The sequence below is a fragment of the Ranitomeya imitator genome, chromosome 2 (genome assembly GCF_032444005.1).
Source record: "Ranitomeya imitator isolate aRanImi1 chromosome 2, aRanImi1.pri, whole genome shotgun sequence".
Taxonomy (NCBI): Eukaryota; Metazoa; Chordata; class Amphibia; order Anura; family Dendrobatidae; genus Ranitomeya; species Ranitomeya imitator.
Genome location: NC_091283.1, coordinates 773,681,948 through 773,700,284, shown reverse-complemented (window position 1 = coordinate 773,700,284; position 18,337 = coordinate 773,681,948). Strand labels below are relative to the sequence as shown.

At 44.7% G+C, this 18,337-nt stretch overlaps 1 protein-coding gene across 2 annotated transcripts in view; it reads left to right on the top strand.

Moving 5' to 3' along the window:
- The window catches only part of FAS (Fas cell surface death receptor), a 92,789-nt gene that overhangs the window by 52,882 nt on the left and 21,570 nt on the right, over nt 1–18,337 (top strand). For both annotated transcript variants that reach the window (XM_069753501.1, XM_069753500.1), the window contains 5 exons: nt 5,697–5,749; nt 10,425–10,493; nt 12,546–12,565; nt 16,080–16,121; nt 16,920–16,947. In XM_069753501.1, the coding sequence (XP_069609602.1) occupies nt 5,697–5,749; nt 10,425–10,493; nt 12,546–12,565; nt 16,080–16,121; nt 16,920–16,947 (212 nt within the window). The remainder of the gene's footprint in view (nt 1–5,696; nt 5,750–10,424; nt 10,494–12,545; nt 12,566–16,079; nt 16,122–16,919; nt 16,948–18,337) is intronic.

Here is an 18,337-nt window from a genome sequence, read left to right as displayed (position 1 = left end):
CAAATACTGAACGTATGAATGTGGCCTTATACACAGCCTCCACCTGCAGGGCCACACTCTTCTCTATACACAACCTCATACTGCAGCAACACCTCAATCCTCTCATTTTCCCATGACGCCTCTCATTTTCCCCCTCACATCTCTCATTTTCCTTCCACTCCTCTTATTTTCCCATCACGCCTCTAGGTGAAGAGCATTAAAGTGTTCTCACAGTTTGTGAAGACATAATCAGTTATACTTGAAAATAAAGATGTGGTTACGCAAATAGTCCACTTGATGTCAGCAGAGAGCTAGAAATGACTTGATACAGACACACACACACACATACATACACTCAACTTTATAGATGTATATATATATATCTATAATATAACGCTGGGAGCGTCACTCTGTCCGAAGCCTCTATAGACTGCGCAAGCGCAAGCGCCGGCGCAGTCTGGGCCTCACAGAGCGACGCTCCCGGGAGATCGCGGTGTGCGTTCACACTGAACGCACACCGCGATCTCCATCGCAGAAGCAGGGACCGCCAGGAGGGTGAGTATCGGCCTATATTCACCTGTCCCCGTTCCATCGCTGAGCGGCGCCATCTTCCCGGTCTTCGGCCTGTGACCTTCAGTTCAGAGGGCGCGATGACGCGCTTAATGCGCGCCGGCGCCGCCCTCTGACTGAACAGTCACAGCCAGGAGACCGGGAAGATGGCGGCGCTCAGCGATGGAATGCCGGACAGGTGAGTATAGTAAGTGCTGGGGGGGCCTGAGCTGGCGGCGATACCGGCACCTGACCCCCACAGCGCGCCGGTGTCCCCGCCTGCTCAGGCCCCCCAGCACTCGGCGCCGAGCAGGTCAGAGGCAGTATGGGGACGCAGGATGGAGCAGCACATAAGGATGGGGACGCAGGATGGAGCAGCACATAAGGATGGGGACGCAGGATGGGAGCAGCACATAAGGATGGGGACGCAGGATGGAGCAGCACATAAGGATGGGGACGCAGGATGGAGCAGCACATAAGGATGGGGACGCAGGATGGAGCAGCACATAAGGATGGGGACGCAGGATGGAGCAGCACATAAGGATGGGGACGCAGGATGCAGCAGCACATAAGGATGGGGACGCAGGATGGAGCAGCACATAAGGATGGGGACGCAGGATGGAGCAGCACATAAGGATGGGGACGCAGGATGCAGCATGAACATAAGGATGGGGACGCAGGATGCAGCATGAACATAAGGATGGGGACGCAGGATGCAGCATGAACATAAGGATGGGGACGCAGGATGCAGCAGCACATAAGGATGGGGACGCAGGATGCAGCAGCACATACGGATGGGGACGCAGGATGGAGCAGCACATAAGGATGGGGACGCAGGATGCAGCAGCACATAAGGATGGGGACGCAGGATGCAGCATGAACATAAGGATGGGGACGCAGGATGCAGCAGCACATAAGGATGGGAACGCAGGATGCAGCATGAACATAAGGATGGGGACACAGGATGGGAGCAGCACATAAGGATGGGGACGCAGGATGCAGCAGCACATAAGGATGAGGACGCAGGATGCAGCATGAACATAAGGATGGGGACGCAGGATGGGAGCAGCACATAAGGATGGGGACGCAGGATGCAGCAGCACATAAGGATGGGGACGCAGGATGCAGCATGAACATAAGGATGGGGACGCAGGATGGGAGCAGCACATAAGGATGGGGACGCAGGATGCAGCAGCACATAAGGATGGGGACGCAGGATGGAGCAGCACATAAGGATGGGGACGCAGGATGCAGCATGAACATAAGGATGGGGACGCAGGATGCAGCATGAACATAAGGATGGGGACGCAGGATGCAGCATGAACATAAGGATGGGGACGCAGGATGCAGCAGCACATAAGGATGGGGACGCAGGATGCAGCAGTACATAAGGATGGGGACGCAGGATGCAGCAGCACATAAGGATGGGGACGCAGGATGGAGCAGCACATAAGGATGGGGACGCAGGATGCAGCAGCACATAAGGATGGGGACGCAGGATGCAGCAGCACATAAGGATGGGGACGCAGGATGCAGCATGAACATAAGGATGGGGACGCAGGATGCAGCAGCACATAAGGATGGGGACGCAGGATGCAGCAGTACATAAGGATGGGGACGCAGGATGGAGCAGCACATAAGGATGGGGACGCAGGATGCAGCAGCACATAAGGATGGGGACGCAGGATGCAGCAGCACATAAGGATGGGGACACAGGATGCAGCAGCACATAAGGATGGGGACGCAGGATGCAGCAGCACATAAGGATGGGGACGCAGGATGGAGCAGCACATAAGGATGGGGACGCAGGATGGGAGCAGCACATAAGGATGGGGACGCAGGATGGAGCAGCACATAAGGATGGGGACGCAGGATGCAGCAGCACATAAGGATGGGGACGCAGGATGCAGCAGCACATAAGGATGGGGACGCAGGATGCAGCAGCACATTAGGATGGGGATGCAGGATGGAGCAGCGCATGACAGGATGGGAACGCATGATAAAGCAGCGCATGACAGGATGGGGACACAGGATGGAGCAGCACATGACAGGATGGGGACGCAGGATGGGAGCAGCGCATGACAGGATGGGGACGCAGGATGGGAGCAGCGCATGACAGGAAGGGGAACGCAGGATGGAGCAGCGCATGACAGGATGGGGACGCAGGATGGGAGCAGCGCATGACAGGAAGGGGAACGCAGGATGGAGCAGCGCATGACAGGATGGGGACGCAGGATGGAGCAGCGCATGACAGGATGGGGACGCAGGATGGAGCAGCACATACCAGGATGGAGACAATATACCAATATAAATGCTCGCCACCCGGGCGTAGAACGGGTTCAATAGCTAGTATATATATATATATATATATATATATATATATATATACATATATATATGTCTTATTAAACCATATTACGTGACGTAAGATTATGCAAGTTTGGCAGAAAATAGGAATCTTTTCTGAAATATTCGACATTTAGTTCTTTGCTATAGTTCTGCAACATTGCAAATACATTTTGACATAAAATGACTGGCCAGCAAACTTTCCAAGTGATCTGCATCCTCTCTGCCCCATCAGATATGAGGCACATGTATTTCAGATCTCAGGACCTGAACCCACTTCATACTCAATGGAAGGTGAATGCTGGCTGTATTAGACGTCTGGCACCTACCTCTATTAGGAACGTTCAGCCTAGCTCCAATCACTGTTTAACAACTTGCAGTTGTGTGAAAAATTGCTTGCCCCCTCCCTGATTTCCTATTCTTTTGCATGTTTGCTACACTTAAATGTTTCAGATCACCAGACACATTTAAATGTTAGACAAAGGTAACACAAGTAAACACAAAATGCAGTTTCTAAATGAAAAAGAAATCCAATCCTACAAAGGCCTGTGTGATAAAGTGATTGCTCCACCCCTTAAAACATAAATTAATTGTGCTTTATTGCAAGTTTGGGAAGCTGAGTTCAATTTTCCTAGCCAATCACAGACCTGATTACTGCCACACCTGTTCTCAATCAAGAAATCACTTGATAAAGTCAAGTAGACCAAAAGATCCTCAAAAGTTAGACACCATGCCATGATCCAAAACAATTCTGCAACAAATGAGAAATAAAGTAATTGAAATCTATCAGTCTGGGAAAGGTTATAAAGCCTTTTCCAAAGATTTGGAACTCCAGCAAACTACAGTGAGAGTCATTATCCACAAATCGTGAAAGCATGGAACAGTGGTGAACCTTCCCAGGAGTGGCCGGCCGACCAAAATTGCTCCAAGATTGCAGCGTTGATTCATTGAAGAGGTCACAAAAGACCCCACACAAAACATCCAAAGAACTGCAGGCTACACTTGCCTCAGTTAAAGGGAATCTGTCAACCCCAAAGTCGAAGATGAGCTAAGCCCACCAGCATCAGGGGCTTATCTACAGCATTCCAGAATGCTGTACTGTAGATAAGCCCCTGATGTTGGTGGGCTTCGCTCATCTTCGATTTTGGGGGTGACAGGTTCCCTTTAAGGTCAGTGTTCATGACTCCACCATAAGAAAGAGACTAAGGCAGAGTTCCAAGACAAAAATCACTGTTGAGCAATAAGAACATAAAGGCTCATCTTACTTTTGTCAGAAAACATCTTGATGATCCCCAAGACTTTTGGGAAAATACTCTGTGGACTGAGCGAGTGTGCTCGTTACTCGAGTTTTCCGAGCATGCTCGGGTGTTCTGCGAGTATCTTGGATGTGCTCGTAGATTATATTTGTGTCCCCACAGCTGCATGATTAGCGGCTGTAAAACAACCTTTAATCATGCAGAGATTGCCTGTTTGTTAGGGAATCCCCACATGTATTCAGGCTGTCTAGCAAATCATGCAACTGCGGGGACTCAAACATAATCTACGAGCACGCTCAAAATACTCGGAGAACACCCGAGCATGCTCGGAAAACTCAAGTAACAAGCATGCGCACTGTGACCTGGGTGAGTGGCTTAGACACGCAGTGCGCATGCCCAGGAATCCCAGCTCCGCAGTGTGAATAAATCATAAGACACTGAGGGGCTGGGATTCACAAGCAGGGCGGCCGCACAGGCGCAGTCAGCGAGACTGCATATGAGGACAGATGGACAGCGCTCACTGCGCCTGCCCCAGGCAAGACAAAAGAGTGCAGGTGCCGGCAGATTTCAAAACATTGAAATTATTGCTGCACAAGGTGGCTCTTTTAGTTTCAAACCCCTGGGGGGGTGACAGGTTCCCTTTAAAAAGACTGTTCATGCTCGGAAATACTCCAATATGGCTGAATTACAGCAATTCTGCAAAGATGAGTGGGCCAAAATTCCTTCAGAGCGTTGTAAAAGACTCTTCGCCAGTTACCGCAAATGCTTGATTGCATTTCTTGTTGCTAAAGGTGGCCCAACCAGTTATTAAGTTTAGAGGGCAATCACTTTTTCACACAGGGCCCTGTCTGTAGGTTTGGATTTCTTTTTCCCTTAATGATAAAGACCTTCATGTAAAAACTGCATTTTGTGCTTACTTGTGTTATCAATAATAATCTAATATTTAAATTTGTTTGGTGATCTGAAAACATTTAAGTGTGACAAACATGGAAAAGAAATCAGGAAGGCGGCAAACACTTTGTCACACAACTGTAGATGCCACTCAATCATTGGCAGAGGACTTTAGGATTGGTTAAATCCTGAAGGGGGTCTTTTATATCTTTCATCAGCCCCCACATCCAGTGACGCAATTTCAGGGAGCAAATAGGCTACCAAATGCCCCTGTCACAGCCATCCTTGTTCTTTTATGAGCCGAAGAGCAAGAACTACAATTGTCAACTAATGTCGATATGCTAGGACATGTGCCAGATGTTGGCTGCAGGGGGTTGCATTACTTCAATTGATCTGAATTACTTCGAGGATCTACATTTGTTTAGAGGTTCTGGTCTAGTGTTATATATGTATAACATAATGTATATATACATTCTAGTTATATTATTGTAATATAACATAATACAGACAGTATATATATTTACACATTCTTGTTATATTATTGTAATATAACATAATTCAAACAGTATATATATTTACAAATTCTTGTTATATTATTGTAATATAACATAATGCAGACAGTGTATATATTTACAAATTCTTGTTATATTATTGTATTTTTTGTTTGTATTTTAGATGCGAACATGGCTATGCTGAAAGATGTTCATCCATTAAGGATGCAGTGTGCAGTAAGTTGTATCCAACTAAAGATTATTATATATTATAGAACATGAAGTCCAAACCACAGACTTTAATGAGACCACTGCTCTGTAAGATTCAGTGTTAAAGGGATCCTGACAGGTTCGATAATGCTGTTAATCTGCAGATATGGGGTTAATCTACACGTTAATTGCATTTGGAAGATTCCTGGCTGCAGTACTGCAAGTGCCGCACCCAGGAGAAAATAAACTTTATCTCTCCCGCCGGCTTTCAGTCATACAGGCTTGCCTGGTGCAGCTACAATCGCCACACTGATGCACTGTACAGCCAGCTGTCAGTCAGTGCCGAGATGTGCTTACAACCGCCGCTCTCAACTGGGAGCAGTGACTGCAATTGCTTCAGGCACACCTACATGACTGAAAGCTGGCGGCTAACAGAGGAAATAAAGTTCATTTTACCAAACTTTCAGTACAGAGGCCGGGCACCTTTCTAACAGTGTTAACTTGCAGATTATCCCTATATCTGCAGGTTAATAGCATTATCAGACCTGTCAGGTTTTCTTTAAAACAAATAAATCTTGCTGGTCAAACCCTAGAGAAATCCCCTGTAGGGTTCACTCACACTGGCGTATAACATGGCCAAGTGATGCCTGATGTTTTATTGGATTGCACTCGGCCCATTGCGGATCTGTGATTATGTTATCATGCAGATTCAGCATGAGAAAACAACTGCAGTGTGCTGCGACAGCAGCCCCCATTTAAGTTTGTGACTGCCATCTGAGTGCAGTCCAATGTACGCGCACCAAGACAATGGAAAAATTAAGTTCTCCGTCTCCTCCACACCTGTGCTGTGATTCTGTCATGCCAGTGAATCGGATCACAGTCTGATGACACTCTTATCAAACACTGACAGAGTTTGTTCAGAGTATTATTAGCATAATTGGCCCAATTCTCTTACATGAGAGAATATACACTAGTGTGAGCATACCCTTTATGCATTGTTTTACTTGCTACCTTCCATAAATCTGGTTCCTCATCAATATATTAGTTATTAGATTCAAAGGGGTCTTGTCTGTCTGAGACCCCATGGCATCACTGATGACAGAGCACGTGTAACACATTCACTTGACATTTTGCTATGATTGACAGAGAGTGAATTTTTTAAACTATTTATTTACTATTAATTAATTTACTATTTTATCTACCTATTACCAATCATACCAATTATTCCAGGTGAATTTTTGGAATAAAACATTGTATGTGAGTAACAGTATTTCTGACAATATAATTTGACAATATATCATGGGTTCTCCCTGTCATTCCATTTTTTCTCAGCTCATCTCCAAAGGGGATGGGGGCTATCTGCACTCTCCGAAGCACTGATCTCCCTACACTTTGTCCAAAAATCTATGCTTGCTTTTAATGAACTTTCATAGGGTTTTGATCACTGGTCTGAGTAGGCTTCTTGTGTGAGTAGACTTCTTGGGTGAGTAGGCTTATTGTGTGAGTAGGCTTATTGTATAAGTAGGCTTCTTGTGTGAGTAGACTTCTTGTGTGAGTAGGCTTCTTGTGTGAGTAGGCTCCTTGTGTGAGTAGACTTCTTGTGTGAGTACGCTTCTTGTGTGAGTTGACTTCTTGTGTGAGTAGGCTTCTTGTGTGAGTACGCTTCTTGTGTGAGTAGGCTTCTTGTGTGAGTAGGCTTCTTTTGTGAGTAGACTTCTTGTGTGGGTAGGCTTCTCGTGTGAGTAGACTTCTTGGGTGAGTAGGCTTCTTGGGTGAGTAGGCTTCTTGTGTGAGTAGGCTTCTTGTGTGAGCAGGCTTCTTGTGTGAGCAGGCTTCTTGTGTGAGTAGGCTTCTTGTGTGAGTAGGCTTCTTGTGTGAGTAGGCTTCTTGTGTGAGTAGGCTTCTTGTGTGAGTAGGCTTCTTGTGTGGGTAGGCTTCTCGTGTGAGTAGACTTCTTGGGTGAGTAGGCTTCTTGGGTGAGTAGGCTTCTTGTGTGAGCAGGCTTCTTGTGTGAGCAGGCTTCTTGTGTGAGCAGGCTTCTTGTGTGAGTAGGCTTCTTGTGTGAGTAGGCTCCTTGTGTGAGTAGACTTCTTGTGTGAGTAGGCTTCTTGTGTGAGTAGGCTTCTTGATTTTGGAAAGGCACTTGTTTTTATACCTTGAGAAAGGCGCCTGTCCGCTGCAGAAATGCATTGGTATTAATAAAAAACGTTTTGGAATCCAAAGGCTCTTCATTCCCGCAGGGCAGCCCGCCTAATTGTGCCAGCTTCCATTTTTGCCATAGAAGATCATCTATGCAGACAGCCTCCCTTTCTTCTCTTCTCTACCCCTCTCATCTAAGAGTCTCTGTATAACATTTCTCTATGAAGCCTAATCTCTCTCTTAGTGAGAAGATCCAATGAATTGGTGGGTCATAATTGTTGGGCTTTTTTACTGAGTGCAGGTTTTCTGAAAAGTTACATGCAGGCCAATAGCCAGGTATAGTATGGAAAGTGTTACGTGGGCACTATTAGTGGCAGATGTTAATATGGCCTCCATGGAGACGCTTAACGCTAGCCACTCTGTCTACCAAAACCCAATGGTTGCCCTGGCCTATATCCTTTAATCCTGGTAGAGGAATCTGGACTTACACATTGACCCCTAGGTTGAGGCCATGGTGTAGGCTGCTGTCTGGTGGAGAGAGCTGGCAGATGGTAGTTAGGAAGCCACATCAACACTGGGAGGTCACAAACAGGAACAGAATTGTAAGGTTGAAGATGATCAAAATAGGAGAGAAGGTTAAACAACAGGAATACAAACAGGCCAGCCAGAGAACTCTGAACCAGAGGAAGATTAACTATAACTGGCAGTGAATAGAATATTTTTTGGAGCTTAATTAGCTAACACCCCTGCCCAGGCTACACAGCAGAGAGTAAATACAAGCAGAAATTAAGTCTCAAGCTCCCAGCATGGACAGTGTTACAAGTCACAGAAAACACCAGGACTAGCATCATCGCCTTGAATGCCGCACGGAATGAAAACGGGACGCCACCCTGCATTAAAATCAGAAACAGGAAGGCCAGGCACCAACAGAGATGACACCGCCTCTGTTCACATCACTTATAAGCTTGCCATCAGTTATGTATGTCTGAAGTGTTTCTTGATATATACCTCAGATAGCATGCTCTGACTTATAGCCACCCCCCACATGCAGTGGCATATGTTAGCTGTAGATCTAGTGTTAAAATAGTATACCACATTATATTCTTTTTAAAAAATGTTTTACTATGATCCACTGTAAAGACTATCACAGCGTACTGAGGTTTCCTATGCAGCTTAAAAATGTATGTCAACACATACCATCGCTATAGAGACCAATATAATATTCATTGGGCCTCTGTCACAAGGAATGGAGATCTAAAGATATATTAGACAGATGTGCAAGGAGCTCCTGGTGCTTATTAATACATAAATTGGGAACCTAGCCTCGCTTACAGTGTACTTGCATTTCCAGGATTCGGTAAAAAATGTTGTCTATAAAAAATAAAGCCATACTCCTACTGTATATTATGCTATAATTAACACTTGGTAATATAATGGAAGCCTGAATATCACAGTTAGGCCATGTTCACACGATCCTTTTTTTCATGCGGAATTGCCGCGATTTTCCCGCTGCGGGTCCGCAGCTGTTTTCCATGCAGGGTACATTACATTGTACCCTATGGAAAACAGGAACTGCTGTGCCCACAATGCGGAAAATAAAAAAAAAACCGCGCTGAATAAAAACCGCGCTGAATAGCTGCGGGAAAAAAGAAGTACCATGTCACTTCTTTTTTCGGAGCCGCAGCGGTTCTGCACCCATTGACCTCACAAACCCGCAGTAAAACCCGCAGATGAAAAAAATATCTGCGGGTTTTACTGCGGTTTGTGGTGCCGAACCGCTGCAGCAGGAAGTGCGGGGAAACGGGCGGAAGTGCGTGGGCGGAGTGTGGCTGCCCCCCCGTGCTCCGATCCCGCCCCCCGTGCTCCAATCCCACCGCCCCGTGCCCCGATGCCCCCCCAGTGCTCCGATGCCCCCCCCCCGTGCCCTAATCTCCCCCCCTTATACTTACCCGGCGTCCCGGTGTCCGTCCGGCCGTCTTCTCCCTGGGCGCCGCCATCTTGCAAAATGGCCGGCGCATGCGCAGTGCGCCCGCCGAATCTGCCGGCCGGCAGATTCGTTCCAAAGTGCATTTTGATCACTGAGATATAACCTCAGTGATCAAAATAAAAAAAAATAGTAAATGACACCCCCCCCTTTGTCACCCCCATAGGTAGGGACAATAAAAAAAAATTAAGAATTTTTTTTTTTCCACTAAGGTTAGAATAGGGTTAGGGGTAGGGGTAGGGTTAGGGGTAGGGGTAGGGTTAGGGGTAGGGTTAGGGGTAGGGTTAGGGGTAGGGGTAGGGTTAGGGTTAGGGGTAGGGTTAGGGGTACGGTTAGGGGTAGGGTTAGGGTATTTTCAGCCATCTTAACTGCATAGAAAACTGCATAAAAAAAAGGATCAAAAAAAGGATCAAAAAAAGGATCAAAAAACGCATCAAAAAAGGACAAAAAAAGGACCAAAAAAAGGACCTGCGTTTTCTGCCAAGAGCTGCAGTTTTTTAAAAAACCGTCCTGAAAAAAAAGGATGGAAATCAGGAACGTGTGAACATACCCTTATAGTGTTTTTTTTTTTTATTTCAGACCTCCCAAGTCGAGCATACTATGCTTTGATAGCATTAGTTCCAGTAGTGATTTTGATAGTAGTCACATGTAAGTACACACTACTCCTCTGTATGCTGCAATGTTGCTTTGATGTTTATGTAATTTGACTGGTAGAAGAGAAATAACATAGGATAACAATTTTGAAGGGTTCTTAAAGCAAACCTGGCATCATAATAAGTCCAGAGCACCAATAAAGCCCCGCCCACAGTCCCGCCCCAAAGCACGAGCATCTCATTAACTGAAAACTTCTAAAACTGATTACACAAGAACCACAAGACAGATTTCTTCACCCCAGGTATCATTTTAATCAATGTAAGAGCACCAACCAGAAAGTGTCTGTAGTTTACTGAGCAAAATCCTGCTGACAGGTATTCTTTACATGGGTAAAATTTCTCGGTGCTTGTAAAAACAGGAAACTTTGCAATTTATTTTTATTTTTATTAAAAATCATCGGTTCTCAAGAAATTGAATTTGAAACTTTATTATTTAGTGCTCATTACTTTAGTTGCCAGCCACAATTGCAGCCTATCAGTGTTGGCTGATCTCCTAGGCAAGGAACGTAGTGTTTACCAGTTCTTTCCAATAGAGCTTGTAAGCGCTGCTCTGAAGCTGATCGAATTGCTGAATCAGGCCAGTCTCAGTTGCCCTGCACTCCTCTGATGCTGCAATGATAAAGCTGCAACATAGAAGAGAGCACTGTTCGGTATGAACTGTCAATCACTCAGGCAAATGAGAGACAAGAGAGCCAATAGAGCAGTGCTCTCCTGATACTAAATGAAAACAATGCTTTCTAGTTGTATTACTACTGGATGATTATCACACTTGTGGATTTATAGTATCAATGGAAAAAGCAATTTCCAATTGTAAGTGTCCAAAAACAGGCTTTAATGGGAGGGAAACTGGACAACTGGACAGAAACCCAATTTCCTAAGAGGAACAAGACTCTCAGGAACAACTTGACTGTGTGGTGGAAAAACATTCAGCCGCATTGTCAGTTCCAAGATAAGAATCTCCCAGAGCTCGGAGTAGCTTATCTGACTATAGGAATGACAGGCAGTATTATGAAGGAATTATATAAATGTTTCTGGAATGTGGATTGTACCACTAATTAGATACAGTACTATAATATGAACACATAATTTGGCCGTTGTATGACACCATTTTAGGCAACTATGTGGTTATCTTATATTATTGTGTGATATTGAGCATACCATTCAGGTAAGGCCTCTTTCACATTTCAGTTGTTTGGCGTCAGTCACTACCGACATAGTGACGGATTGACGGATCCGTCACAATTGTTGAGAAAACGGTTCTAACGGATCCGTTTTTTTGACGGATCCGTTACTTGGGGGTTATCTGGGAAAAGTATCTACTTTTTGGAGCATGCGCAATTGAAAAAACGTATTGGGGCGACGGATCCGCCGAAAAAACGGTTGCGGCGGATCCGTCGCCCATAGGCGGCCATTCTATGGAATGGCGGACGCGACGGATCCGTCGCGATCCGCCATTTCGGCGTTGACAAAAAACGTTTCAATGTCCGTCTATTTTTAGAAAACGTACGCCAAATTTCGACGGATGGCGGATGGAACGGACAACCATCCGTCACAATCCGTCACTAATGCAAGTCTATGGGAAAATAACGGATCCGTCAAAAAAAATTGATGGATCCGTTATTTGAGGAAAATGGCGGTTTTAGACTGACGCCAAACAACTGAAGTGTGAGAGAGGCCTAAGACAACTTTCACACTGTGATAGAAAGACTAAAGCCATAAAAAGTAAATAATAAAAGGGAGAAACCTTTTTATAAAATAGCACTTTGGTGGCCAACTTTAGTGGTCACTCATTTTATATAAATTTGGCCCTGTCCCAGTGCAAAAAATAAAAAATAAATAACTGAAAATGATATTGTAGTCTGGCTGCTTCTTTTCTGTGATGTTTTTAAATTGATTTTTGTCCTTTTGTACAGTGACCTGCAGTAGTGCAGCTATTTAATGTGATAAATCACAATATACCATTTTATTGAATTACTCTCTGGACATTGCTGATTTAGTAAATTTATTACATCCTGTGTGATCTAAACACATGTCATTTATATTTTAGATTGCTTCTGCAGAAAGCGGGTGAGTATATATGTATTATTATCAGCGAGTGACATGGAGGTGTAAATATAAAATGAGCTGTTAATTAATAAATTGCGACATAGCTAATAATATAGGTTCTTAAATTAAATCGCTTTTGCAAAATACTGAAGAAACTGGAAAAATCCTGACCTACTGTTTAGTAATGCTTAAGTGTCAACTTGGCCATGAACTGAAGACCATCTTATGCCACCGGGAAAGGAAAAGTTGCGACTGGCTGTAGATGTGCAGTTTTCTCCATTCACTTCTAGAAGCAGAGTCGGACTGGCCCACTGGAGAAACGGAAGATTCTCCAGTGGGCCCAGGCACTGATGGCATACAGGACCGGCAGCTGCCTAGGGCCCCCACTGCCCTAGGGGCCCCCAGGCAGTGGCATATCACTAATAGCGGCACACCACACAGCTGCTATGGGGCCAGTGAGTCAGGGGGGCCCACCCGGTGCCAGCGGAACAGCAGCGGTAGAGCAGCGGGTGACAGGTGGCAGGAGCCAGCTCCTGCGCCTAAAACCTGTGCCCACTGCTAAAGAGAAATGAATATTCACTGCTCCCCATGCCCATGGGCACGGAGAGCAGTGAATATTCATTTCAGTTTAATTGCAGGCAGTGTTAAGCAGCAGTCACAGATTCCTGCAGCAGCTGGGCGATCACATGTGTCCGGTACTAAAGAGAATGAATATTCACTGGTCTTCACGCCCATGGAAGTGGAGAGCAATGAATATTCATTTCCTGTGGCCGCCCCACTGCATGCTCCGCATTAGCCTGTATCGGCATCATAGATGCTGATACAGTTGAAAGCAATAATGAGGAGAGGGCATCAGATGACGCTCCCTCCCACATCATTGCCCTCGGCCTCTGACACTGCGGATGCGCAATGATATCACTTCATCCTATGTGTGGCAGTGCATCTGCTGAGACCAGAGCAGAGCCGGGATCAGCAGGGGAATGAGGAGTAGAGATGAGTATTGTGTTTTTTTTTATATATATATATACACAGGGCCACCAAAATGGCCACCATCGTCACCACCCATCTTTGAAAAGTTTTCCCCCTCCCATATACTAATGTGCCACCAACAGGAAGTTGATTTCACCAACCATTCCCATTTTATTTAGTTGTATCCATATAAATGGCCCACCCTGCGTATATATATATATATATATATATATATATATATATATATATATATATATATATATATATATATATACAGGGACTGTATTATATTCTATGGTGGGGCTACATTATATTCTGTGTATTTAGGATTGTTATTTAGGGCTTTGCTTCCATTGGCCTTTGTTATTGGGTGTGCATAATTTGTGTGTTGTGCCATTTCCTGTTACTGTATATACTGGCTATATTACTCTTCATGTGATTTTGTACCTATTGTATTCTGCTTATCATAAAATGTTGTATTATACATGTTCTATGACACAGATTATTGAGTATCACCAGTATAGGTCTACAGTAGGTGTCTGTGTTATTCTTATACCTGCTGTATGAAGTGCCCCTATTGTCTTTTTCTTCACTTTGTGTGGGTTTTATGTGAAGATGATATTTTTGGTATGAAAAAGTCCACCATTTTTCTTTTTATAGAAAGAATATAGCAGACTCTAACATATGGGCCCTCTGAATCATAACCTGCTCCAGTCCCAAAAAGAAACAAAATTATGACCATCAGATTTGAACTTTTTGAACTGTCACTGGGATAATTAACATAATAATTACGGCCTCTCTCCTAAATGCTCAATGTTTGCTCTTGTTCATTTACTTTTATTATTATTCCGTGGTTAAATCTTTTGTTTTGTCACATGTCAGCAATAAAAAAAGGAACAGTCACGATTTGGACACAACTTTTATCAAATTCCCGCATGGATCATCATCCGTTGACATCGATCAATTAAAAGTCAGTTAAAAGACACAGCAAATAGACAATTCAATACATAAAAAAATCTCGTACTTGATATTATAGAGAGGAATAGTTACCCAAAGTGTCGTAGTCTATACACATAAAATGTGCCACCTACAGGATACTCATATGATACAGTGTAAGGCCTGTTTCACACGTCAGTGGCTCCGGTACGTGAGGTGACAGTTTCCTCACGTACCGGAGCCACTGACACACGTAGACACATAAAAATCACTTCATCTGTTCAGATGTCAGAGATTTTTTGCGGACTGTGTGTCCGTGTGCCAAACACGGAGACATGTCAGTGTTCGTGGGAGCGCACGTATTACACGGACCCATTAAAGTCAATGGGTCCGTGTAAAGCACGTACCGCACACGGACGTTGTCCGTGTGCAGTCCGTGTGCCGTGCAGGGGACAGCACTACATTAAGCGCTGTCCCCCCACTGGTGCTGAATCCGCGATTCATATCTTCCCTGCAGCAGCGTTTGCTGCATAGAAGATATGAATAATAGTGTTTAAAATAAAGATCTATGTGCCCCCCGCCATCCCAACCCCTGTGCGCCCCCCCCCCCCCCCCCCCCCCCGCTGTTCTAATTGGTGACCGTATACAGGAGAAGATGCGGCTAGACCAGGAAGCTGCGACAGCCAATGAGGGAGGCGGGTGAGTATTTTCAGAACGGGGGGAGGAACGGGGGGCGCACAGGGGGTGGGAGGGCGGGGGGCACATAGATCTTTATTTTAAACACTATTATTCATATCTTCTATGCAGCAAACGCTGCTGCAGGGAAGATATGAATCGCGGCTTCAGCACGATGCAGGGGACAGCGCTAAACTTTAGCGCTGTCTCCTGAACGGTGCGTGTGGTACCCAGTGGGCACACGGGCGGCACATGTGTGCTGCACGTGTGCCACACTGATGTGCCACGTGAGCACACGGACACGGATAACTCTAGTACCGATTTTATACGGGACTGGAATTATCTAGACGTGTGAAACTGGCCTAAATCGCGGAAAAAAATGGAAACTACCGGCACCAAATCCCTTGCTTTGTCTCCAAAAGTCTTCCACTATTGGACATTGCAATCACATGATACAGTTTGCATACAAGCTGTGCTTTGTTTGTCTTGGCTTCATAGAGATCGAAACTTTGCTATACTATTTTTTCATTGCATGATATGTGATAAAATAAAGGATTTTGTGGCATTTTGGTGCAGTCATGCCAGGAAAGCATGGAATCACTAAAGTAGTTCAGGGAATCATTCTAATTTGCTTTTTATCATTAGTCATTGTGTTTAATTACAACCCCGCCCCTCTCCAAAGTCCAGGAACATATTTTTTTCCTGTAATGGATTTAAGGGTTAAGGGTTGGGCCAAACTACACTGTGGCAATGCATCAAGAACGCAGGCTAAGATCCGACTACCAATAGAGGGCCAAGGGTCGCACGATTGTGAAGCAAAACTGTGCGGCAATTGGGCATCAAGGTAGACAAGGAAGAGTTCGGTTTGTTCACGGCAAACCACACTGTATTACCCTACCAAAATTGTACATGTTTATTTCTGCAAACTTAATGCGTTAACCTGTTGTTTTTACAGTGCAATCCCAACACAGCAAACTATTTACCTGCCAGAAAGAAGGTAGGCATCAAGTATCTTACATCTTGTATTTTAAGGATGATGTTGAGGGGTTGACTTTGGAATCAAATCTATTGCATCCTTTACTTGTAATTAGTGATGAGCGAATGTGCTCGTTACTCGAGTTTTCCGAGCATGCTCGGGTGTTCTCCGAGTATTTTGAGCGTGCTCGTAAATTATGGTTGTCCCCACAGCTGCATGATTTGCAGCTGCTAGACAGCCTGAATACATGTTGGGATTCCCTAACAAACAGGCAATCCCTGCATGTGTTCAGGTTGTCTAACAGCTGCAAATCATGCAGCTGCAGGGACTCAAACATAATTAATTTATGAGCATGCCCAAGATACTCGGAGAATACCTGAGCATGCTCGGAAAACTAACAAGCACATTCACTCATCACTACTTGTAATACATCAAAATAATACAGGACATCATCGTCCTTCTGCAGTGAGAACCCACCAGTGGTGCCTGTAGGAAAACAAATTTTGAGATCAGCATCAGACAAACAAAGTTCTGACTGCTAGAAATGTCATTAGAATCATTAGAACTATTATTAAAGCGGAATCTCAGAATTTGGAGCTTTGTATCAGAACATGGAGTTCATGCCCTTATAACAATACTAGACCATGTGGCAGAAGAACATTTGAAAGTCGTCCTTTAAAACCTCTCAATTGTTCCTGAGTATTTAATTGACCAAATGTGAGACCTTCAGGGTTGCTTTTTGTTTTCTTAGATTTGTACATGTAATTAATGCAGTCTTAGTAATCTACAAGCTATTGATCTGATTTTCTTGCCTTCCAGAGTTTTATTTTCCCTAAAGAACTGAAAGGTAATTTGACATGAATGTGTAGATGTTGTTATTATCATTTTACTGACATTTTCTGAGTATCAAGTAGATTATATTTTGTGAAAGAGGAACAGTCACCAGTTTTAGAATGTTAAAATAGTGGCTACAGAGCTGAATAAAACTTATTTTGTATTTCTCATTTCCATTCCATAGTGGAGGTATTAGTTTGTGCGCACAATTATTAAGCTGGTTTCACACGTCCAGATAATTCCAGTACCGGAAAAAATCGGTACCGGAATTATCCGTGTCCGTGTGCCCCTACGTTTCTGTGGCACATCAGTGTGGCACACGTGCGGCACACGTGTGCCGCCCGTGTGCCCACTGGGTACCACACGCACCGTGCTGGGTACCACACGTACCAGCATCTGGTGCTGAAGCCGCAATTCATATCTTACCTGCAGCAGCGTTTGCATCAAAGCCGGGACATGTCAGCTGTTTTGAACAGTTGACATGTGCCCGTAATAGGCGCGGGCAGAATCGCGATCTGCCCGCGCCTATTAACTAGTTAAATGCCGCTGTCAAACGCAGACAGCGGCATTTAACTACCGCATCCGGCCAGGCGGCCGGAAATGACGTCATCGCTGACCCCCGTCACATGATCGGAGGTCAGCGATGCTTCAGTATTGTAACCATAGAGGTCCTTGAGACCTCTATGGTTACTGATCGCCGGTAGCTGTGAGCGCCACCCTGTGGTCGGCGCTCATAGCACACCTGATTTTCTGCTACATAGCAGCGAACAGCAGATCGCTGCTATGTAGCAGAGCCGATCGTGCTGTGCCAGCTTCTAGTCTCCCATGGAGGCTATTGAAGCATGGCAAAAGTAAAAAAAAAAGTGAAAAAAAAATTAAAAAAATAAAAAATATAAAAGTTTAAATCACCCCCCTTTTGCCCCAATCAAAATAAATCAATTAAAAAAAAATCAAATCTACACATATTTGGCATCGCCGCATTCAGAATCGCCCGATCTATCAATTAAAAAAAAGCATTAACTTGATCGCTAAACGGCGTAGCAAGAAAAAAATTCGAAATGCCAGAATTATGTTTTTTTGGTCGCCGCGACATTGCATTAAAATGCAATAACGGGTGATCAAAAGAATGTATCTGCACGAAAATGCTATCACTAAAAACATCATCTCGGCACGCAAAAAATAAGCCCTCAACCGACCCCAGATCATGAAAAATGGAGACGCTACGAGTATCGGAAATTGTTTTTTTTTTTTTTAGCAAAGTTTGGAATTTTTTTTCACCACTTAGGTAAAAAATAACCTAGTCATGTTAGGTGTCTATGAACTCGTAATGACCTGGAGAATCATAATGGCAGGTGAGTTTTAGCATTTAGTGAACCTAGCAAAAAAAGCCAAACAAAAAACAA